The 24,865-nt window shown below is 40.4% G+C and overlaps 1 protein-coding gene across 2 annotated transcripts in view; it reads right to left on the bottom strand.

The window, feature by feature from the left end:
- Positions 1-22,900, bottom strand: part of QSOX2 (quiescin sulfhydryl oxidase 2) — a 39,437-nt gene extending 16,537 nt beyond the window's left edge. Inside the window, exons 1-7 of one of the 2 annotated variants that reach the window (XM_048822913.2) lie at positions 22,606-22,900; positions 13,204-13,304; positions 9,634-9,682; positions 8,261-8,366; positions 7,977-8,067; positions 1,456-1,601; positions 264-407 (exon numbers count right to left, since the gene is read on the bottom strand). In XM_048822913.2, the coding sequence (XP_048678870.2) occupies positions 264-407; positions 1,456-1,601; positions 7,977-8,067; positions 8,261-8,366; positions 9,634-9,682; positions 13,204-13,304; positions 22,606-22,882 (914 nt within the window). In that variant the 5' untranslated portion in view covers positions 22,883-22,900. Of the gene's footprint in view, positions 1-263; positions 408-1,455; positions 1,602-7,976; positions 8,068-8,260; positions 8,370-9,633; positions 9,683-13,203; positions 13,305-22,605 lie in introns of both variants that reach the window. The other variant, XM_048822912.2, reaches the window with a different exon arrangement.
- Between the last annotated feature and the right edge of the window lie 1,965 nt (positions 22,901-24,865).

The raw sequence follows: 24,865 nt of genomic DNA, 5'->3' as shown, positions 1-24,865 counted from the left end.
TGTACAACGTGATCCGTAAGACATTTCAGTGCTTGGATCCCTTTAATATTCACACGCAATCCCTTTGTTCTGCTCAGCAAGTCAGCGTGTGGTAGTTCAGCTATTCAATTCCGGGCGTATCCTTTGAGTAGTTATGGAATCAAATAAAGCTTTCAGCTACAGTAAGATGTTAAAATAAATTATTTTATAGCTTCCCACTTGGCAATAACAACTGTGGATTTTAACTACCAACCATTAAACTGAAGCTCAACAGCATCACTTACTTATCAAATTCCTTCCATGCCTTGATTTCTGTGCCCTCCTGTTTATTTTGCTTTTTTGGTAGAGGAAGTTGTGAAACAAGTTTTCTTCTCACACCAGGCAGTGATTTTAAATAGGAAGAAAAGAAAGACCGAAGAGGCTTCAAACTGCATATGAAAGGACAGTGTAAGGGTTAAAAATCAGCTCAAGCTAAATGATTGACAGGAACAGTTTAATATATCTGTGAAATACGAGATTTGGTTTTCTTTACTCTTTGTTTTACAAGTTTGGTAAAAGGCAGCAAGTTTGCAAATTTTAGAACCAGCAGCAAAAATAATTAGGACCAGTGACTTGCAATACCATTCAAACTAACAGCAACATCCCATTTTCATAAAGACTTCAGGTCATATTTGTACACCTTATTTGTTCACTTTCGCTGAATCCAACCGGTGATTTGACCGAGTAGGATGTGTGCGATTTGGTACTTAATATTTTTATTTCAGATTTGTCCCAAACCATACATATTCCCCTCAAAGGCATCACAGTAATGAGTCAGTGATACTGACTGGTGGCCGTGGAAGACATGACTAATACAGAGTCTCTTCCCAAAACCTCAATGATCTCCTGTTTATCAACATCACTAGACTATCAGCATGTCACTAGCTACTGCTCAACAGCTTATATTTTCTGAACGCTTCGCACTGACACCATCAGCCTGGAATTTCTATTTCATAGATGGAGTATTCTTCTTTAGCACTCATTTTACAAGCAAGTTTGTGAGCAGTCTAAACTCACCACTGCAGTGAAGTTATAACTAAGCACTACAGCATTTTGTTTTTTCTCCAAGATGAGGGAGAAATCTATTTTTTGTTCTCTTAGTCCATTTCAGTGCATTGTAAACTCCTGCAGAGTCAGCTGTATAAGTATAAGATTATTAAATATGAACAGGATATTTTTCATACGCAATGGAATAGCTGTCTCAACAAGGTCTGAGATGTTCAGACTCTTCATATTTGAAGAGACTGACTATTAAACGTCAATCAATAAAATGTACTGATCACATATTGGGATACATTGCCTTTATTTAAATACACAAATAAAACCTGGTTATCAAATACATTAAGTTGTATGCAAGGAAACTAAGGCAACGGTTTTAAAGCTTAACTGAACTCCTCACAGTCCTGCAAGTATCCCTTACAGATCTATAGTACTTACATGTTAATTAATCCATGGGACCCATTTGGATAGATCAGATAACATGAAGGGATTGAGGTAATACCAAGTTTCTCTAGAAAAGCCTTATCAGAATTCAGCACTCTCTTTACCATAATGTTTTCATACTGAATCAAGTCTAAAATCACCTGGGTGATGAGAAGACAACACAAGAGTTACACACTGTTCAAATAATATCCAATTCTTGTAAGAAAGGACAAGTATATTATAGGGAGTGCACCATACTTTTAAGTAAACGAAGCTGATGATAAAACCACCTTACTATTCACCAAGTACGTATATTTATTAGGGCTGTCAATTAATTGCAATTAGCTCATGCGATTAACTCAAAAAATTAATCACGATTACAAAAATTAATTGTGATTAATCTCAGTTAAACAATAGCATATCAATTGATATTTATTAAATATTTTGGATGTTTTTCTACATTTTCAAATATATTTATTTAAATTACAGCACAGAATACAAAGTGTACTGGCTCCCTATATTTTATTATTTTTGATTACAAATATTTGCACTCTAAAAATGATAAACGAAAGAAATAGTATTTTTCAAACTCACCTCATAAAAGTACGGTAGTGTGATCTCTTTATTGTGAAAGTGCAATTTAGAAATTTAGAAATTTGTTACATAAACTGCACTTGAAAACAAAACAACGTAAAACTTTAGAGCCTGTAAATTCACTCAGTCCTACTTCTTGTTCAGCCAATCTCCAAGACAAACAAGTTTGTTTACATTTACGTGACATTATGTTGCCCGCTTCTTACTTACAATGTCACTTGAAGTGAGAACAGGCGTTCACATGGCACTTTTGTAGACAGCACTGCAAGGTATTTACGTGCCAGATATGCTAAACATTCATATGCCCCTTCATGTTTCAGCCACCATTTCAGAGGACATGCTTCCATGCTGATGACACTGGTCAGAAAAATAATGCGTTAATTAAATTTGTGACTGAACTCCTTGGGGGAGAATTGTATGTCTCCTGCTCTGTTTTACCAACATTTTGCCATATATTTCGCATTATATGACCCAGCACACGTTGTTTGTTTTAAGAACACTTTCACTGCAGATATGACAAAATGCAAAGAAGGTACCAATGTGAGATTTCTAGAGATAGCTACAGTACTCGACCCAAGATTTAAGAATCTGAAGTGTCTTCCAAAATCTGAGAGGGACGAGGTGTGAAGAATGCTTTCAGAAGAGTTAAAAAAGCAACACTCTGATGCGGAAACTACAGAACCCGAACTACCAAAAAAGAAAATCAACTTTCTGCTGGTGGCAACTGACTCAAATGATGAAAATGAACATGCGTCGGTCCATACTGCTTTGGATCGTTATCGAGCAGAACCCGTCATCAGCATGGATGCATATCCTCTGAAACGGTGGTTAAAGCATGAAGAGACATATGAATCTTTAGTGCATCTGGCACATAAATATTTTGCGACGCCAGCTACAACAGTGCCATACAAACATCTGTACTCACTTTCAGATGACATTGTAAACAAGAAGCAGGCAGCAGTATCTCCCGTAAATGTAAACAAACTTGTTTGTCTGAGCAATTGGCTGAATGTGAAGTAGGACTGAGTGGACTTGTAGGCTCTAAAGTTTTACATTGTTTTGGTTTTGAATGCAGTTTTTTTGTACATAATTCTACATTTGTAAGTTCAACTACAGTACTTGTAATGGGGGAACTGAAAAATACTATTTCTTTTGTTTTTTACAGTGCAAATATTTGTAATAAAAATAAATATTAAGTGAACACTGTACACTTTGTATTCTCTGTTGTAACTGAAATCAATATATTTGAAAATGTAGAAGACACCCAAAATATTTAAATAAATGGTATTCTATTATTGTTTCATCATGTAATTAATTTTTTTAATCTCTCAACAGCCCTAGTATTTATTAGTATTCCAACATGGACACTAACAATTTCTGTTCAACAGAAATTTTACTTCACTGGGGGAAACTATTTTTTCTTGTCTTCTGAGCTGTAGGATTTTTCCTTAGCCCATCCTGACTTCCCCCCCCTCAAGTCTCACATGTCTAAAGACCACATATGAGAGAGAGACAGAGACAGACAGATGAAATGTCCTGGAGAAGCCTCCAAACACAGATAAGATGATATCTGTTACACACCCACTGGTCTGTGATGACATGTTACATACATACAAGGATTTTAAAGCCAATATTTCAGGCACTGGCTTCCATTTTTCTGAGCTCAAATAACTCCGGTTTTGCCACTAGCCAGCTCCTTGTCTAATGTAATCAGAATGGTCAAACACACACTGCATGTTTCTAAACAGATTATGCCTAGTAATCATGCAATTTGTTTTCGTTACTTATCCTAGATTTTGGCAGTAGTAGAAAACTAACAAAAGTTGTGTAGGCTAACCGTAGCTCTTTAGATTGTGAAATGGGGCCAAACCAAACTTCATATGAAAATAATTTTCCACTTCCTCATACCTCAGTTCAAGAGGCTGAAAATACTTACTATCCAGTCTACACTAGAATGATGGCACAACATTTTGTCAGTGTCCTTAAGTTTCACATTTAATTAGGCAATGTGGCACATAAAACTACCCATTCACGTAGAGAAAGATTTATATGCAGGAGTAGACAGTCATCTCCTTGAGGCAAGAACTAAGTTGTATAGACAAGCCATTTACAATGCACACTTTGCTTCTCTACAAAAGAAAAAGGACACTAAACTTTCTAAACTACTACATGCTACAAGGGGCCACAGCAATGGTTCCCTCAACCCACCCAGCAATATTGTTAACCTATCCAACTATACTCTCAGCCCAGCAGAAGCAGCTGTCTTATCTCGGGGCCTCTCTTTCTGCCCCTCCACCCCCACGAACATGATACAGTTCTGTGGTGACCTAGAATCCTATTTTCGACGTCTCCAACTCAAGGAATATTTCCAGAATACCTCTGAACAACATACTAATCCACAGAGGCCTCCCTACCAACATTACAAAAAGAAGGATTCTAGTGGACTCCTCCTGAAGGTCGAAACAGCAGACTGGACTTCTACATAGACTGCTTCCGCCGACGTGCACGGGCTGAAATTGTGGAAAAGCAGCATCACTTGCCCCATAACCTCAGCCGTGCAGAACACAATGCCATCCACAGCCTCAGAAACAACTCTGACATCATAATCAAAAAGGCTGACAAAGGAGGTGCTGTTGTCATCATGAATAGGTCGGAATATGAACAAGAGGCTGCTCAGCAGCTCTCCAACACCACTTTCTACAAGCCATTACCCTATGATCCCACAGAGTTACCAAAAGCAACTACAGCATTTGCTCAAGAAACTTCCTGAAAAAGCACAAGATCAAATCCGCACAGACACACCCCTGGAACCCCGACCTGAGATATTCTATCTACTACCCAAGATCCATAAACCTGGAAATCCTGGACGCCCCATCATCTCAGGCATTGGCACCCTGACAGCAGGATTGTCTGGCTATGTAGACTCCCTCCTCAGGCCCTACGCTACCAGCACTCCCAGCTACCTTCGAGACACCACTGACTTCCTGAGGAAACTTCAATCCATCGGTGATCTTCCTGATAACACCATCTTGGCCACTATGGATGTAGAAGCCCTCTACACCAACATTCCACACAAAGATGGACTACAAGCCGTCAAGAACACTATCCCCGATAATGTCACGGCTAACCTGGTGGCTGAACTTTGTGACTTTGTCCTTACCCATAACTATTTTACATTTGGGGACAATGTACACCTTCAGATCAGCGGCACTGCTATGGGTACCCGCATGGCCCCACACTATGCCAACATTTTTATGGCTGACTTAGAACACTGCTTCCTCAGCTCTCGTCCCCTAACGCCCCTACTCTACTTGCGCTATATTGATGACATCTTCATCATCTGGACCCATGGAAAAGAAGCCCTTGAGGAATTCCACCATGATTTCAACAATTTCCATCCCACCATCAACCTCAGCCTGGTCCAGTCCACACAAGAGATCCACTTCCTGGACACTACAGTGCTAATAAACAATGGTCACATAAACACCACCCTATACCGGAAACCTACTGACCGCTATGCCTACCTACATGCCTCCAGCTTTCTCCCTGACCATACCACACGATCCATCGTCTACAGCCAAGCTCTGCGATACAACCGCATTTGCTCCAACCCCTCAGACAGAGACAAACACCTACAAGATCTCCATCAAGCATTCTTACAACTACAATACCCACCTGCGGAAGTGAAGAAACAGATTGATAGAGCCAGAAGAGTTCCCAGAAGTCACCTCCTACAGGACAGGCCTAACAAAGAAAATAACAGAACACCACTAGCCGTCACCTTCAGCCCCCAACTAAAACCCCTCCAACGCATTATTAAAGATCTACAACCTATCCTGAAGGATGACCCAACACTCTCACAAATCTTGGGAGACAGGCCAGTCCTTGCCTACAGACAGCCCCCCAACCTGAAGCACACACTCACCAACAACCACATACCACACAACAGAACCACTAACCCAGGAACCTATCCTTGCAACAAAGCCCATTGCCAACTGTGCCCACATATCTATTCAGGGGACACCATCACAGGGCCTAGTAACATCAGCCACACTATCAGAGGCTCGTTCACCTGCACATCCACCAATGTGATATATGCCATCATGTGCCAGCAATGCCCCTCTGCCATGTACATTGGTCAAACTGGACAGTCTCTATGTAAAAGAATAAATGGACACAAATCAGATGTCAAGAATTATAACATTCATAAACCAGTCGGAGAACACTTCAATCTCTCTGGCCACGCAATCACAGACATGAAGGTCACTATCTTACAACAAAAAAACTTCAAATCCAGACTCCAGCGAGAAACTGCTGAATTGGAATTCATTTGCAAATTGGATACTATTAATTTAGGCTTAAATAGAGACTGGGAGTGGCTAAGTCATTATGCAAGGTAGCCTATTTCCCCTTGTTTTTTTCTACCCCCCCCGCCCCTCTGGTTAAACTTGGATTTATGCTGGAAATGGCCCACCTTGATTATCATGCACATTGTAGGGAGAGTGGTCCCTTTGGATGAGCTATTACCAGCAGGAGAGTGAGTTTGTGTGTGTGCGGTTTTTTTGAAAAAAAAAAAAAGGGGTGGGGGGTGGTGAGAAAACCTGTATTTGTGCTGGAAATGGCCCACCTTGATTTTCATACACATTTTAAAGAGAGTGGTCACTTTGGATGGGCTATTACCAGCAGGAGAGTGAGTTTGTGTGTGGGGGGGCGGAGGGTGAGAAAACCTGGATTTGTGCTGGAAATGGCCCAACTTGATGATCACTTTAGATAAGCTATTACCAGCAGGAGAGTGGGGTGGGAGGAGGTATTGTTTCATGGTCTCTGTGTATATAATGTCTTCTGCAGTTTCCACAGTATGCATCCGATGAAGTGAGCTGTAGCTCACGAAAGCTTATGCTCAAATAAATTGGTTAGTCTCTAAGGTGCCACAAGTACTCCTTTTCTTTTTAAGTTGTATAGCACACTGCTAGCACTGGCATTATCTACATCCCTCCCACCAAGCAGCTTGTTTCAGTCTGGCATTTTATTGGCCCTTTTCTGCTGCAAAAGACCCTGCTGTGTCTTTACTTAGCCTTCCTTTGGATGTGCCAAGTACCCCAGAGGGGTTCTTACCTCACTTACCTGCTACAATGACATATTTAATTGCTTCACTGATTGATATCCACACACAACAATCTGTTATAAGATTTAAATGGGCAATTAGGCCCTGACTCCAAGAAACATTAGCAGCTTGGGCCAATTTGAGACATTCAATAAAAACATAGCCTATTTCCACATTATAACAACATACAGGATATGCAATACCCTAAATGTAGTATCATACAATTCCTGCAGAGTCTACTACACCTCAGCACAAACTGAGCTAAGATCATCATCGAAGAGTTTTACTACAATATTCTGTATTGTCTTGGTTTTGGTGGCTTTTCTACTTTAATTAGTGTGATGTATGGACCACACAGACACACCTAGTATATCATACAGATTAAAGTAAAATAACTATGTTGCAAAAGCAGACCAACAGGAACAAACTTTATGAATGGTTCTCTAATAGTGATAAAGCAATGCCATTCATGATCTGAAATATTTTTCCTGTGATGATGTGAGGTTTGACAGTCAGAAGTATTTTGCTAATATTGAGGAGGATAAACTAAACTTCTACTAAGGAATGAAAGGAATCCAAATAGTCAGAAAAGTAACACTGCATTTCTTTAAAAAATGCACTCCTCTCTGTGACTAAACTAAAAGCCAATGCCTTATGGCATCACGTGGCTTAGTCATATTCTAAATGCATATGATCTGGCTTTCACTACTTATGTGCCAATCCTGCAAGCAGTCGCACCTTTATTCACATGCATAGTTCCACTGACTGAATAAAATATAACCCCAATTGTAATATTCATGATTTAAATATTGGATTAAATTCACAAGTCACACATTACCTCTCGCCCAACATAGGAGTTACTACTTTCAACCACAATGGCAGTATAATGATGGCTAGTCTTGTCAAAAAGAGAAGCAATCTCACTGGACCTTTTAAGAAAAGAAAAGCTATTTAGTACATGAAGAATTCAATGTTCTCATTGCCCACAACATGAACTTACTCTAAGTATTTGTTAAACAGAAATACAAAAACATTCTTTATCCTTGGAAATCGTCTTGACATTTTATTTGAGTAGCATACTACGTGTACAATATTTTGTGTTATTTCAAACAAGGTTCTTACAGAATTGGATCTAAGGGAGGGCAAGCAGGTGGTCTTGATTCTTGAGAATGGTTCTGTAGAAAATCAATCATCATCTGACGAACAGTTTGGAGCTCGCGATCTGACCCTGCTAAAAACAGATAAAGAACTATTCAGAAGACAGAAAAGTATCACTAAGTTCAGGTTGTCTCATTCTCAGTTTTGAGGGGTTTTTTACTTAAAAAGCTAGGTGACTATGTTTGTTTTAGGAAGGGGTAAAAGTACTTTTATTTGCAAGATTAAGTTTGCAGACTTTTTGTAAAAGTTGTTTTCCCCAAGAGCTTTAAAAAAAACCAAAAAACTCAAAACAGCTGATCTGCCTCTCATCAGGGTTTTCAACACACTATCATATTGCTTCATACAGGTCTACACTCACACATAAACAACGCTTATAGTGGCAGGAGTTCAAGCAGCTTTTTTGCAATGGAGATGTTCAGTGACCAAATGAACGCTTTTTGTTTGCATGCTGGCTAACAGCAAGCATTGAAAATTTGAGCCACTGGTGTAACGCTCTTAACAAATGGCCCAGGTAAGGTAACAACCAGCCACAAAGGGAAATTAATAATAATAAAGGGTTTTTTAATTTAACTTAAGCTTTGAAATCGGGGGGAGGGGGGGGAGGGAGGAGAGAGCCTAAAAACAGATCTTTTTACTTAAACTTTTTTGTCAACAAAAGCAACCCCCTCCCAAACGCTAAAAAAAGCGGGTACAATTGCAATAATATTCTACCAGAAGGGTTAATGGTGCAGGTGGTCTGTTTTCTGACCTCTAGCCTTTTATATGTTAGTCCAATCGAAAAGATGTGTTACTTTAGTCTGTAGCCAGACCACTTCAAGGTGTGACCATATCAGAGCCATAAATGATCAAGTCCAATGTCGTTTTATATTTAAATGAAGGACTTCTAATAAATTCAGGTGTTGGAGAAAGTAGTGCTGGTAAATCAGAAGGTGGCAATCTTCCATTGAAGTCAGAGCCAAGCGAGTGCTTCAATAGGGACACCATGCTGCTGAGAAGCGTGTGGTTTTTTTTTTACATGAGATTTAAAATGAAGGATCTGCCCACTTGCAACAATTAAATACTACAACGTATTTTAAAAGCACAGGGGTGTTAACTCTACCGTCCTGGACAAATGTAAACTCTAGCAATTACATTCTGCCATCTAAAATTTTCCCTGCAGTTTCATTTTCAAAGGGTATTTTTAACCTTCTATTCTAAATAGTTGCTTACTGTGCTGTTAAAGAGCCTAGGGATGTCTGAATTTTATTGATGGGTAAAGAAATCTTGTTTATTATAGAATGTACTCTGGGATAGTAGGATAAATGCTTTTGAGATAGGTTAGAGTGGGGTTTTCTTACCTTTGTAATTTTCCCCAGTTGTGAACTGCTTTGTAAATGCTTTGAAGTACTGTGGGGTGAAAAAAAAACATTCCTTTGAAGACAACTCATGGCTCAAGGGGAAAAAGTACTTCAGGAAAGCTCAGTGCAGAGGCAGAACACAATTTTCATGAGTTCTTGCTTTTTACAGTTTTAATTCATCACATGTTGTTACTTAGCTTACAGACAAGCAGAATATACAACTGAAATTTTACTCTTGCCTGGTAAATTCCAAGGGCTGATCCTCAGCTGGTGTGGGTATAATGATTGCTGATTTACACCAGCTGTGGATCTTGCCCACTGATCCTTAAACAATCAAACTCTTATCTCACTAGTTTGTTAAATTTATAGAAATTTTTGACTTATAAAATTCTGTATAGATTTTCCTCAGAAAAAACAATTTTCAGAGGCATTCTGAAAAAATTCAACTGAAGTCTCCAACTTCATAGACAAGGTTAGGATTGAGAGGTTGACTCATACTGATGATTTACTAAGCAAAACTTAACTGATGGATATACTCGATAAATTGGACAACTGGTCTGAAATCAACACAATGCAAGCCAATAAAGACAACTGCAAAGTTACACAGGAAAAATTAAATGCAAAAATATAAAATGGGGAATAACTGGCTAGGCAGTAGTACTTCTGAGAAGGAGCTGTGGGTTACAGTGGATCACAAACTGAATAGGAGCCAACGCTATAGTGCAGTTGCTAATACCTGGGGTGTATTATTAGGGGTGTCACATGTAAGACACAGGATGTGATTGTCCTGATCTACTCGGCACTTGTGTTGCCTGAGCTGTGTCCGGATTTGGGCCCCACATTTTAAGGGAACAGTCCAGAACAACAAAATATGATAAAGAAGTTTAGAAAACCTGACCTATGAGGAAGTGTTAAAAAAACAGGCATGTTCTGAAAAGAAGACGAACGGAGGACATGGTAAATCTTCAAATATGCTAAGGGCTATTATAATTAAATAAATACTGGTTCTGTGGATGAAGGGAAAGCAGTGGATGTATTGTTTCTTGACTTTAGCAAAGCTTTTGACACGGTCTCCCACAGTATTCTTGTCAGCAAGTTAAGGAAGTATGGGCTGGATGAATGCACTATAAGGTGGGTAGAAAGCTGGCTAGATTGTCGGGCTCAACGGGTAGTGATCAATGGCTCCATGTCTAGTTGGCAGCCGGTATCAAGTGGAGTGCCCCAAGGGTCGGTCCTGGGGCCGGTTTTGTTCAATATCTTCATAAATGATCTGGAGGATGGTGTGGATTGCACTCTCAGCAAATTTGCGGATGATACTAAACTGGGAGGAGTGGTAGATACGCTGGAGGGCAGGGATAGGATACAGAAGGACCTAGACAAATTGGAGGATTGGGCCAAAAGAAATCTGATGAGGTTCAATAAAGATAAGTGCAGGGTCCTGCACTTAGGATGGAAGAATCCAATGCACCGCTACAGACTAGGGACCGAATGGCTAGGCAGCAGTTCTGCGGAAAAGGACCTAGGGGTGACAGTGGACGAGAAGCTGGATATGAGTCAGCAGTGTGCCCTTGTTGCCAAGAAGGCCAATGGCATTTTGGGATGTATAAGTAGGGGCATAGCGAGCAGATCGAGGGATGTGATCGTTCCCCTCTATTCGACATTGGTGAGGCCTCATCTGGAGTACTGTGTCCAGTTTTGGGCCCCACACTACAAGAAGGATGTGGATAAATTGGAGAGAGTCCAGCGAAGGGCAACAAAAATGATTAGGGGTCTAGAACACATGACTTATGAGGAGAGGCTGAGGGAGCTGGGATTGTTTAGCCTGCAGAAGAGAAGAATGAGGGGGGATTTGACAGCTGCTTTTCAGCTACCTGAAAGGGGGTTCCAAAGAGGATGGATCTAGACTGTTCTCAGTGGTAGAAGAGGACAGAACGAGGAGTAATGGTCTCAAGTTGCAGTGGGGGAGGTTTAGATTGGATATTAGGAAAAACTTTTTCACTAAGAGGGTGGTGAAACACTGGAATGCGTTACCTAGGGAGGTGGTAGAATCTCCTTCCTTAAGAGGTTTTTAAGGTCAGGCTTGACAAAGCCCTGGCTGGGATGATTTAACTGGGAATTGGTCCTGTTTCGAGCAGGGGGTTGGACTAGATGACCTTCAGGGGTCCCTTCCAACCCTGATATTCTATGATTCTATGAAATAGGATAGTGAGCAATTGTTCTTCATGTCCCCTGAAGGTGGGACAAGAAGCAATCAATCTGCAGCACGGGGTTTACACTGGGTATTAGGATAAACTTTCTAACTATAAAGATAAGTAAAGTACTGGAATAGGTTACCAAGGGAGGTTGTGGAATCCCCTTCACCGGAGGTTTTGTTGGACAAACACCTGTCAGGGATGGTCTAGGTTTACTTGGTCCTGACTCAGCATGCGGGGCTGAACCAAATGACCTCTTGAGGTCCCTTCCAGCCCTGCAATTCTATGATTCTGTGCTAAAGGATACTGCTCACACCCTAAACAGTCTTACCTCCCTCTTGTGGTTAAAACAAAATACATAATGCAACGTAACTTCTACCTATTTTAAAAAACAAAACATACTGTGCTTTGGGAAGAAACGAGTCACGTTTTGGCCTCACAACATGATAGAAGAAAAAAAATCACTATTGTTTTTCCCCAACATCAGAAGAACAAACACCTCTCTTCTCACACTACAAACTTTTTATTGAGATTCTCCTTGTCCCCCATTTTATTTTCACATGGGGTAAATAATGATAATGATGATTACACACAACAGGGAAGATTGGTAGTATGGCAAATACAGAAGTTCATTTTCATCCTTAGATGCAAAATTTCCATATTAAACACGGTTCCTCATTCTCTTGGCAAACAGTAGAAAGTATTTTTAAATTCAATTTAAGTAAACTGTGAAGTAAAAAATTAAGAATGATATGAGGCTAGTGAAGGATTGATTCAAAGATTACAACACTAACACACAGTCCCTCATGAAATCAGCTACTTGATCCCATGTTTGTCCCTGATGTATCAGTTTTAAACTACTGGATTTACCCTCATGTCACTAACTGAGACAAAATGTACAACTCTATTAATGTTGTTTACGATATATGGATCTTTACATGTTTAACAGCTAACACATAGATTGCATCCAGATACCTTAGTGATGGGAGACAAAAATACTTTAAAAGAATATATTGCTTTCTGGTGCCATGTCTCTTATGTTCGAAAAATTCTAATTCAGTGTTTAGGACAATCATAAACCCAGCTGATTCAGATAATTGCATCATCTATTCCATTCTATTGATTAACAGAGCCTGAAAGCATCTTTTATTATAATCACAAGAATCTTTGCAGAAGAAAAAGAAAGCACCCAGATCCAAGAACAAGTACACAATATTCTGGGTAAGTAAGTTTACTCTGTTTTTAACTACAGGCAGCAGGTTCAACAGTTGTAGTTTGGAACATGGAATAATAGAAACCGTTTGAGATTTAAAGCAAGTATTTTTTTTAAAAATGGAATGACCACCATTTGCCTGATGCTGTATATCGTGCTACTTACCCTAAAAGTTGGATAGTAGAGAATACCATATTCTTTACAGGTCTCATAGTTCTCTTCCTCCCCGCAATCCAGCACACCAATCCTGATGGCAGGTTCCCAGTCTGAAAATAAATAAAAAACACATTTACTTTTTGGTGCAGCGGTGACCAGGCATCCTATCTTAGGTCATGCTCTGGCTCCCATGGAAGTCAATGGCAAAACTCTCACCGACTTCAATGGGGTAAGATCAAGTTGTAGGTCTACCCACATCTGTCCTGCATTTGCACCCTCAACAATAATTTGGCTGATTAGTTTTGAAAACTAACTAAAGATGACATCTACCACAATGGAGAGAAGTATTTTCAACAAATCTAAAGAAAAAGAAATCCAAAGCAAACAATTAGACTTATCTCTAAGGCTGCTGGCATTACTCAGTTCAAGTGGATGAAACAGTGCCCAACCCAACACTAACAAATGGTAGGTACTGTATTCTCTGGTTTATCCAATCAGCTAAGCTCAGTACTCAGTTAATTGTATTCTTCATGTCAGTTTTCAAAGATGAACATAATGGCTACCCATCTGCATGGCTTTCAGTTACATGGTTACATAGATGATGTATAATCTATCAGAGCTGATGGTAACATAGACCTGCTTTTTGCTGAACTTGTAACTTATTCAGAGGCTTACAAAATGGTGCAATGCCTAATTAAACCACAAAGCTCACATTTTGATTAATGACTGTGCTCTCAGGTGCAAGTGCTATCCAAGAGCATATTGGATGCAACTGGAAGATATCTGAGCAAATACAGCACTATGAAGATTAATTGGGGTGTAGTTTCAAGTTTTGTAAAGAGTTTTATTGAGAATAAATATTCAGAATGATAAATAGCTTGAAACATTCTTACACAAACCATTTTGATGAGAGAACCTTTGGAGGCCTTTAATAGTTTTCTTTCCCCCTTTATCGGTATTTTAAAGTAATATGGTGAAGTACATGCTGCCAGTAAACATTTAAATGTATTAAGCTTCATTGCTAAGAGATACTTGTGCACTGTACAGAAAAATAGTCAATCTTTTAAAAATAAAATTCTGTTGCAACTCCCACTCCCCAACAGCCTTCCTCCCCTACCTGTGTAGAATAATAGCAGGAAACAAGGGAACATTAAATGTCCATAACTAACCCAGAGAAATTGGAAAACAGCCATGACAACTCTGGACATCCTCAAGGGGGGAGCTTCAAAAGCCATCCCTCAGCATTGAAAAGGTCCCATCTCCAGCATGTCCTCCCCCGCAATAGGAAACAAGAAATAGCGTATGTCACTTTCCTTGCTGTACCATCATTTTAATCATTCTTTAGTGGCCTTTAAAGAAATTTGCGTTTCTTGTCGGAGGCCAAAAATAAAAGGCTTGACATTTGGAAAAGGATCATTATCACTCATTTTCATTACTCATTTTGTTGTTTGATAGAATACGCTTATTAGGGATGAGTGAACTGGCTCAGATAAATTAACACCATTGTCCCTCAAAATTTTCATCCAAAACTTTATTCAGATATTTTTAAAGATGTTATCTTGACATATTTCCTCTGTTGTTTTTGCCCACATACGCCCTCCAGGGACTGTGAAGTGTAAATTCCAAAATGCTGCAACTCAAGCTGTTCTTGTGAGATTTCCAATTCAATTTTGAAGCTCCAAGTAGCTTGGATAGTTCACACAGGCATCCAAGCTTTCGGATCCTTCGGTATTCAAACACACTGTTGACATTTAAGTCCTATGCCTACGTGTGGTACTTAAGCAAACGGATAAATTCATGTTGTCAGCTTTCAGAGTAACAGCCGTGTTAGTCTGTATTTGCAAAAAGAAAAGGATGCTCAAATAAATTGGTTAGTCTCTAAGGTGCCACAAGTCCTCCTTTCCTGTTGTCAGCTTTACATCAAGAACTTTAGAATTGTCTGTATATTTTTGCCCCAGAGTTCTAAACTTAGCAACCATAAAGAAGAGCTAGATAACTTTTACTGTAATTAGTGCAACCTTAATGTCACGTCAAAATGACATGACATTGCTAGACTGAACAAAACAAGTGTACAAACAATTTTTTTTGGCTATATCCATAACTTAATAGGATGTAGTCTCTCTTTGGATAGACAGGCAAAAGACCATTGACAGACGAATTCTTACAGCAGTATCATAACTCAAGGCATTTTCCAGAAGGATTTGTTTATAATTAATTCCATTCTATTTTCATCTGGCAGACTACAGTAACAGTTTGAACAGCCTCAAATATTGCTTTGTAGGTTCAAACTGGATTGTTCATGCAGAATTCTCACAGCACACCAAAAAGTGTCTGACAAAAAGCATCAATGCTTGCTGTCCTCAGGACAGCAATGGCAGAGACTTAAAAAGGACTCTCTCACCATTTTGACATACTGAGTGGATTGGGAAAGTATGGTCTTAATAACTGCCTCTCCCAAAGTTTATTTCTAGGCAGAAGAAATGAGTGTGTTGCAATCCCTTACCTTACTCTGCACTGAAGGTACAGCATAGCTCACAAAACTTGGAGCCAATGGTATGTCATAGAATTATTCACACACTTCCTGCAAGAATTCTAAATCTTTCTATCCTGGTAAAATCATCATCTAGCGCTGAGAAAAAGCAATAATATTTACAGGAAATAGTTACTTTTGTCTTCAGGTACTGACTGTTGGATTGAAGACCGATCTGAAATACAGTCAAATCTCTGGATACTTTCTTCCCTACTCCCAAAATATAAACCCACTATAAACTCCCTCTTTATAGAAGCAGAAAGCTATTGTTCACTTCTCCGAAAAAGAATAACTTGTATAATATTGCTGACTTAGAATGGCTGACACATTCCACATCTACAGATCAATATTTTCAGCATAACAATGTGCTCACCAAGCTATTCTTTCTATAAGGATAAAGTATTCGTTTTATTATTACGAAGATAGGGTATCCATCTATGAATAATCAGGGATTGTTCATTAGCGATAAACCATAACACAGTATGAAGGACAAAAGGAGAGAAAACTTTAAAATGTCTGCATCATGATCAATAAGCAAAATCATAGTGATGTTTTATGCTATGTTGTGCAATCACCTTAATCCGACTAGCGTCAGTAGGTAATTTCAAACCCTAATAAAAACAATATCATACAAATTGCACTGGAACAACAGATCACATCGTTCTGCATTCTCAAATTGCATATAACTAAACTAATATAGTTAATACTATCATCCAGTTGGTGTAACAGATGGCAACCATACACTTATCTGAGGAAAAAACATTTTAGGAAATATTCAACATGAAAAGCTGTATTAATGTTTATTATTCCAGTTTCACAGTGAAACAGCTCAATGACATAAGCTACAGTAATATGCCTCCCTTCTTCCTGTCCTATACTGCTATACTTCACAAAAAAAGTTGTGGAATGCAAGCATCCATCTGTAGGAAATACTGAATTTTATCCCACAAGTTATTTTTCCGTGTAGGTGTGGAGATGAAGCGAAGGCTCTCCCTCCCTCTTCCCAAAAGTAAATAATAAGGCCATGTACTTAACAGGGCTTATAATATTTTTAAAGCAATTCACAGCCAGACACAGTTTTACCAAGTTTGGTGGTCACACCACACATAAGTCAGTTTCAGAACCGTGCTTCAGGACGTGGTAAGGGTGGAGAGCAAGTTACAGCTCAGGTTCTGGTAGCGCCGTTCTCTCTCATTCCCAGAAAAGTCTGCCTGCACTACGCAGAGAAATGGCGCGTTCACAGTCACGCTAGAAAATGGCTGTCAAGCGGGGTGCTAGAAGAACCACATCTGGTGTCTGATCTCACCATTTCTGAACACTGCTGCCTGTGCCTAGCAAAGTTCTCCGAATGCACACAAGGCTTAATCTGTACAATTGTTTCTGGATGCATAAGAACTCAGGAATTTTCTTTTTAAGCCACTCCCTACTACACCAGTATGTCGAAGGAGAATCCTCAAGTAGTTACTTTAAAATACGGAAAGAAGAATCCAAACAGCTTTGGCATAAGTTGAAGATCCATCTATTTCTATTAATGCTGGTGTCTTTGGGAGTTTTTTCTTTTTCTTTTATGAATTCCTGTGAATCAACAAACTCCTTTAATTTAAAAACGTACTAAAGTTAAACTTGCCTCTGTGTCAAAGGACGTGAAAATTTCATTAAGTTCAAAACTTGATTGACATTTCTATGCCAGGCTGCTTTTGAAATTTAGCGTTACCTTTGTTTTTCTTTGAAAGAACTCCTGCATTTTTATCAGGAAGGATGGGGTAGCTGATTGAGAATTTCAATTGCAGTGAACATGCCGACAGCTGAACAGACGCCAGTAGTAACTATAAGCATCCTAGAGCAGATGGACATGTATTCACAGGAACACAAAAGATACAAGAGTCTATTTTATCAAATTAAACTACAAAATTAAAAAAATAAGTTTGGCTTCATGGTATCTGTTTCATTCAACTTTTACAATTCCTCCTCCCTTTCCCACCTGTCTTGATCCCCCTACACACAATGAACAGAAGCACTATAAACTTAATGCAAATAGCCTACTTTACAACAATGCAAGCCCATCACTAGCTAAATACTTGGGTTAAAGAGCACCAGCTGGGATGCATGCAGTTTAGCATTCACTTCTGATAAAAGAGCCTTTAGTTTCCAGGGAAGTGAAACCCATGCTTCTGTTCACCTCTGTAACACGCAGCCTAGATTGTATACAACATTCTAGCATATTAGATTTTAAAGTGATATTAGTATTACTGGGAAGGCCTAAATAGATTTCAATGAATGCAGAATGAAAAATAGTACCAAGATTTTCCAACACTGCATTACTAAAGAGTTAAAAATTTAACATGCCACATCTCACATGCCAAATTTAGTCCAGTGCTTCCAAAGTAACAGCCATACTTTGCTATACATTTAAATATACTGGAAATTGTTCCAAAAATGAAACTTAGGGATAACAATGGAAAACAATTTCTGATAGAGATCCTCCAATCTGTAAGGACCCAATGTGTATCCCAAATGTGTATCCTGTGTGAAAAAGGAAATCCAGTAAAATTATTTAAACAAAGACTACTTATTCTGAAGAATTTTCCAGCCAGCAAGCTGATTTTCATCCCCTATAGATCCTTGCAAATATAAAAGTACAAAACGATAAAAAATTCAAAGGCTGGTCAAATTGACTGGATTATGAAACCTATCACCACTTAATATTCTAAAGTATCCAAGATATTAACATCAAAACATTATTAAAGAGGGAACACCTTTTCACAAATCTTTTTCTCTTAGGTACTACAGGCATTGCAGTATTCTCCATTATGAATTTTTAGTAACAGATAAGAGATATTGCAGGGCTTCCCTCTATTAGTATTCCCTGCTGATCAGGTGTATAACTAGCATGAAAGTCTATTCCTGAACTATACAGCTTCTCCTGAAAAGGTGTTCATTTAAGAAACAAGGAAGACAGACATAAGTGTCAACTTTGGAAGCGGTGGTTACAGGGTTTTTCAGTTATCTTTGCACTGAGAACTATTACGTAAAATTCCAGCCCCAAAGCAAATTTTACAGGCAAGTTTTAATTGCCTTTAAAAAACAGCAATAGTAAACTTAAACAGAGTAGCAGTCCCGGGAACTGTTTTAATACTGAGTATTTTAGCAACTGAGCACCATCAGGACCAACTCCAAAATTAATTTTAATGTTTATTCTGATAGAAGAGTAGACACCTAAATGAAAATATAAATTTTGATGCTCCATCAGCGTACGTAGCATTGCACAAAACAGCCATGGTTCTTGCTTTCAGTTTTTGAAGTTTGCAGTTGTTACTGCAGAATGAGACCTTCAGAAAAGGAATTAAAGTGAACTACATTAGCACAGGCCTTCTCTATATAGAAAAGCTGTACCAATTTAACCAGATCAGTAAAACTACTTTAGTTCAATCACTGAAACCCCCTTGTGTGGACACTGTTTCTGTATAAGAGTGCCTTATATTGATTTAGAGATCCATATAGGGTCTTGTCAATGTGGTAACTACAACTGAAATACCTAAAATAGGTTGAAAAATCACATCTTTATTTATTTCAGTGTAAATTTGTGTGGGGGCATGTATTTTGGCTTAGGTGCCCTGTTTGATATAACAAGTCAAAATATGACACTCCTCATCCAAAATAAACGTTTCCACACTCAAACTTTCCTCAAAATAACTAAGTGTGAATTATAACGAATTTGTTATTTTGGCTCCAGCTGTCATGTAGACAAGCCCTAAGAGCAGCCACACAAAGGGGATGCACCAAATTCACAAAACAAATTCCTAACTCAATTTAGTTAAATCAGTACAATTTACTTATGTGGCCAAGTGCCAGGAGATATGAAACACATTTTAGTGTTTGAGTAAAACACCCATGAAAGATAAATCAGAGTAGTCCCCCCGTGTGAAATATTTTCCATTTCCTTCCTCATTGTGGCAGTTCCCACGGGTCTCCTACTAACACCACCTTTCCAGACACTAAGACAGAAAAGTTATTTCAGACACTGCCCTAACCAACTGCATTGTTAGTAGTGTCCATTTTGGTCTGACAAATTGCTAATGCATTAAAGTCTGCCAATCACAAAATAGTAAATCTTTTAGGGGTGAAATTTTCAGACTGTGGCTAGAAGCATAAATCCCTCCTCCCACAAGGTGCTCCCCCCGACCCCGCAGATGGTCACAATAATATAAATAAAGTTTCAATAAAGGTCTAATCCTATGAAGTGCTGAGTTGAACTCTATGGTTATATTTGCAAAGAGCTGCCAGCTCTGATGTATTTAAAGCAAAAGGTCTTTTTCAAAACTAATAATTGGAACCCATACGGTGCTGAGTTGAGCACAGACAATGGCTCCAAATAAGATGTTCCATTAAAATCAGCATTTCACAAGAGAACAAAGGGGTATCTTTCCTTACAAGTCCCAACATGCACAGATTTCTCTGGAAATCACCCAATTTTGCTATTAAGAGTTGGGAGACCCTCTATTCCAGAGGCAAGCGTCCACCTCCTCTCTTTCAAATTCCTCTTCAAACCATATTTCTACCATTCAGTCCATCAAGCTTAATGTACCGCCCAGGTAATGTTTTTTTTGTTTTTTTTTTTTAAAGGTATTTGTATTTGATTGGTCACCAGTAATGTCATATTGGACTGAAAGCAACTTGTGGCAGCGAGCTTTCTGGTGTATATTCTATATGGCTCTGAGATGACTGTCACTGCTAGCTCAATAAGTAAAAATAGTAAAATAATAATATCGTAAGTGACTAAATACACATCACACCTAGGGATAGGGGTGACCAAACTTTTTTGGCACACAAATCAAACACCCATTATTTCAAAATGAATTTGTCATGACTATTACATGACTGCTGGCACATTGTGCAGTCTCACACCACACACAGAATGTCTGCCTATTTCCCCCATTGTTAGTCTTACCCAATACTCCCTTTTGGAATAAAGCACTTATTTTTGCTTTGTGCTAGGACGTGAGTGTCTGTATTAACTGTAAGAGTACAGAAGCGAGAGATAGCACTATTAGCAGCCGCACTGTGTAAGAGTCAGTCTTCCAGAAGGCCACAAGTGAAAATTCATTATAGTGTCAAGTAATATGCAAGAAACACATTGAATGTGCTGCATATGGACCCACCCTGCAGATTAGCCACTAGTGCTGTCTCAAACTGGGCTAGGGTTCATCCAGACGGTTCTCAAATGTGTCTTTCAATTCAGGTGAAGGGAAAGGCAAACTCATGTCAAGGATGATATAAATCTTGTGGTTGGTGATCCAAGAAGCCAGAATGCTGATGAAAAATTAGTGTTCTGGACTGGAGAAGTTTAAAATGTCACTGAAAAAGTTATTAGTAAGAAAATATACATTTTAACTATAAGCAATGAAAGCTATTTGTACATAAAATGAACAAGGTGTCATGCTGATGTATAAAAATAGTAAAAGGAGATTGTTTACACAAAACCCAAAAGAAAGCCAGGCACTTTTCATTTATCAAATATTACAAATTCATTAATGGGATCAGAAAGTTCATTCCTGGGAGGCAGCGCTTAAGTGAAAACCTATAGTCAATATAGGACTATTGCATTTCAAAATGATAAGGAAATAAAGGTGGCTTCTCAAGACATACATGCTCAGATTGTTAACAGGGAATTGACATTTCATTTGTCAAGAGTTCTGTTCTATTCAGGTTCTTAGGTGGTGCTCATCATCAGGGTATCTGAGCACTAAATCCCCATGCTGCCCAGAATTTGGCTTACAGTTAGTTTGGATTTTTACAGTACTTCATTCTTTTCTGTCTTCATTTCTCTATACACTCTATGCAAGTGTTCAGTCTTCCTTTTTATATTAACAAAGCTTAAGTTAAGTGAATGCACTGCAGCTCAAACTATTATTTTGTTATTTGTTTAGCTCTTAAAATAGGGTAGGCACTTTACAAAACATACAGAAGATGTAGTGCCTGGAAGCATTTACAATCTAAATATACCGCATATGCTGTTAGAGCTTCCACTTGTACATCTTGAAGCACCCGGATACTGGATATTTGCACATACACAACACCCTAGCAGTGGAATTCTCTTCTTCATAATAGTGAAAGCAGGGATTCCTTTTTTCTTTTTCTTCTTTTTTTCCCCAAACTTAATTTGAAAATATGTTTCACTATTTCTGCTATTGTTGCCATTTATCACATATTGCTCCTCTCTGGGCAGCACTCTGATGTAGTGACAAGTGTTTTGCAAATCAACAAGTAAATAAAATAAAGCGGGGGCAAACTGGGATTTGGGGGATAATGTTGAGGTAGGTCCTGATGTCCTTGTCCAGGGTTCTGCTAGTGGGTGTGCCGCCCATACAAGCGAGGTAGATGGCAGATGGACAGGTTAAGGGTAGTTTGCTATGGGGACTGGATTGGTGATGGGATGGTGGGGGCTGCCCTGCTGTAAATTGCTTTGAGATCTACCAACTAAAACCAGCTCTCTACATCCAGAGTCATATTTTGACAGTTGCTTATTACGGTGGCTAGCTGTGTGAATGGGGATTGTGGGGGGCAGTAGGATCAGTGATGTTAAGGGGGGGGGGACCCCATTACTGTACACATCCCAAAGCACAGATCTCAGGGGCAGGGCAAAGCTGAGGTGGGTGGAGGGGCTGAGGGGGTACAAGGTTGGAGGAGTAGGGGAGACTGAAATCTTCTCTCACATGTGCAGCCAGGCAGTGGGGGCGAGGGGAATCTACATGCACATCCCCAGCCAGAGCCTGCACAGGGGGAGGGCGGGCAGAGGGTCACGTCCCTGGCCGAGGCGGTGCGGGGGAGGCTGGGCTGGGCTCCCCGGGGAAGGGATCGGGGGCCCGGGCTCCCGGACTCACCTCTCACGTCCCCGGCCAGGGCCCGCCAGGTCGGGGCGAAGCCGATGCAGTGGCCGCACGACGAGCTGTAGAACTGCAGCACCCAGGCGGCCGAGGAGTTGAGCAGCGCCCGGCGCACGGTGCCCGCCTCCAGCACGGTCAGCGGGTCCTCCCCGGGCCGGTACAGCCGCGCCGCCTCCCCGCCCAGCCCGGCCGCCGCCACCAGCCCCAGCAGCAGCAGCAGCAGCGGCGGCGGCGGGCCCGGGGGGCAGCCGCCGCCTGCACCACCCGCCGCCATGTTGGGAGCCGAGGGGAGGGGGAGGCCGGCCCTCGCTCGCCCTAGCAACAGGCCGGCCCTGGAGACGGGCCTAGGCCGGCGCCCGGCCGGGGTTGGCACGCAGGAGGGGCGGGGCCAGCGAGACACGCCCCCCAGGGCTTCCGCACTGACACGCCCCTCGGGTGCGGGGAGTCGCTCCGAATTAGCCCCCTCTTTTCCTGTACGTAGGCAGGGGCTTCCGCAGTGACACGCACGACAGGTAAGGGGGAAGTCACCCCGAATCAGCCCTCCCCCCAACACTAGGACTTCTGCACGGACACTGCCCCACAGATGAGGGGGAGTCACCCCGATCCAGACCCCCCCATCCACACAGGGGCTTCCACATTGCCCCACAGGTGGGGGGGATCAGCCAGAATCAACATCCCCCAATCATTATGTAACCCCAACATCAGCATTACCAGCCCCAAGCCTTCAAAAATCAAGAGATATAAATAATAATAAACTTGGGGTTCTGTTTATTTGCCTCCTGGTTTTCAAGCCTTTAGGGGATCCTGTCTTTGATCCTTTCTCTGCAGCCAGGGGGCCTAGAAACTTACTGGCTTTTTTATTTACTTGACAGCCAAGAGTTGCACCTAATCACAGGATTCCAGGAGCTGGGACTTTAAGAAAAATGCCAAATATCATGAGACTTGAGATAAGATTGTAAGAATTGGGGAACGCTGCCTCCAAGTGAGGGAGAGTCACTCAGAGAAACTCACTCCAATGAGGGAGTCATCCCCAAAATGGAGAGTGGCACCCCAAGCAAATCACTCAAATGAGGGGAGGCCCTGCAAAATGAGAACAGGTATCCCCCTGAAAATAGAGCGGTGCTGCCCTGAGAATTGTCCCCCACCAAAAAAATTGCATCTTGTCCCCTCAAATGAAGCTGTCCTGTCCGCCCTAAATGAAGGAAAGCGCCATATAAATGAAGTGGAGTCTACACCCCCCCAAAGAAGCTGCGTTTCTCCCTTACACTGGTGAGATTCGGAAGCACTAAAATGTTGCATGGAAACACACACTCACAGCCAAAACTTGCATCATAAAGGGGCTGCTGCTTTAAAAGTATCTCAAAATCAATCTTCTTATACTTCCCCATCTGAAAAAAATTCCCCCATACACACACTTCAAAATGGGGCAGAATTCCCTGCTCCCAAATTAGGATCTGCCCTAATTTATGGTGGTTATGGCCACAGTTCCCACTGGGCTACTCAGTGGCCCAGAAAAGCTTGACAACCAGCATTCCCAACACTTCCCCTTCTACCCCTGATATTCTCCCATTCGTATTCTGTTAGTCCTTCAGCATGTCCTTACCCTGGGGGCTTTGTGTGTGGAGTGTCCTAGGGCTGCCTGCACCAGCCCACCCCTGTACAGGCACAATTTTTGAGGGCCTGTTCTGCTCCCTATGCCCCCACATATACAATTAGAGGAGAGTAAAGGGGGTCACAGTTAAGAACCCCACAGTGGCTGGACTAGCGTATCCATTGGTAATAATAGCTACGGTTTTTTTGCATATTCTAAAGCCTGGCCTTGTTTTCCAAGGAAATTGTTGACTATACAATTAAGTAACAAGAGACGTTATCATGGAAGTGCAGGAGAATGAACAACACCAGAAACATTTCTACAGTTTATTTTAAAAATTATACATTTATTATGAAAATAAAAGTTTTTAACTTCATGACATTTCTTCCTGGCTCATGGAGAAGAACAGTTTAAAACTATGGCTGTGAGGAGCTGGGATCAATCCTAGTAAGAACCATATTTTAAATTGTAGAACTCAGCAGGAGAGAGACACTAATGGAACTACAGTACTTTAAAGTTCTTTCAACACACAGGACATGATAAAAAGACTGACCAGAACTCCCCACGTTCTAAAGAGGACTTTTGAAATACTGTCCTTTTTAAGTCAGGTTGGTTATAAACTAGTAATTCATTTCTAACACCTCCTGTAGCAGTAGCAAACATACC

This window comes from Caretta caretta, chromosome 16 (genome assembly GCF_965140235.1).
Source record: "Caretta caretta isolate rCarCar2 chromosome 16, rCarCar1.hap1, whole genome shotgun sequence".
NCBI classification, from domain to species: domain Eukaryota; kingdom Metazoa; phylum Chordata; order Testudines; family Cheloniidae; genus Caretta; species Caretta caretta.
Note: the sequence above shows the minus strand (reverse complement) of the source record. Positions and strands in the feature narration are given on the sequence as shown.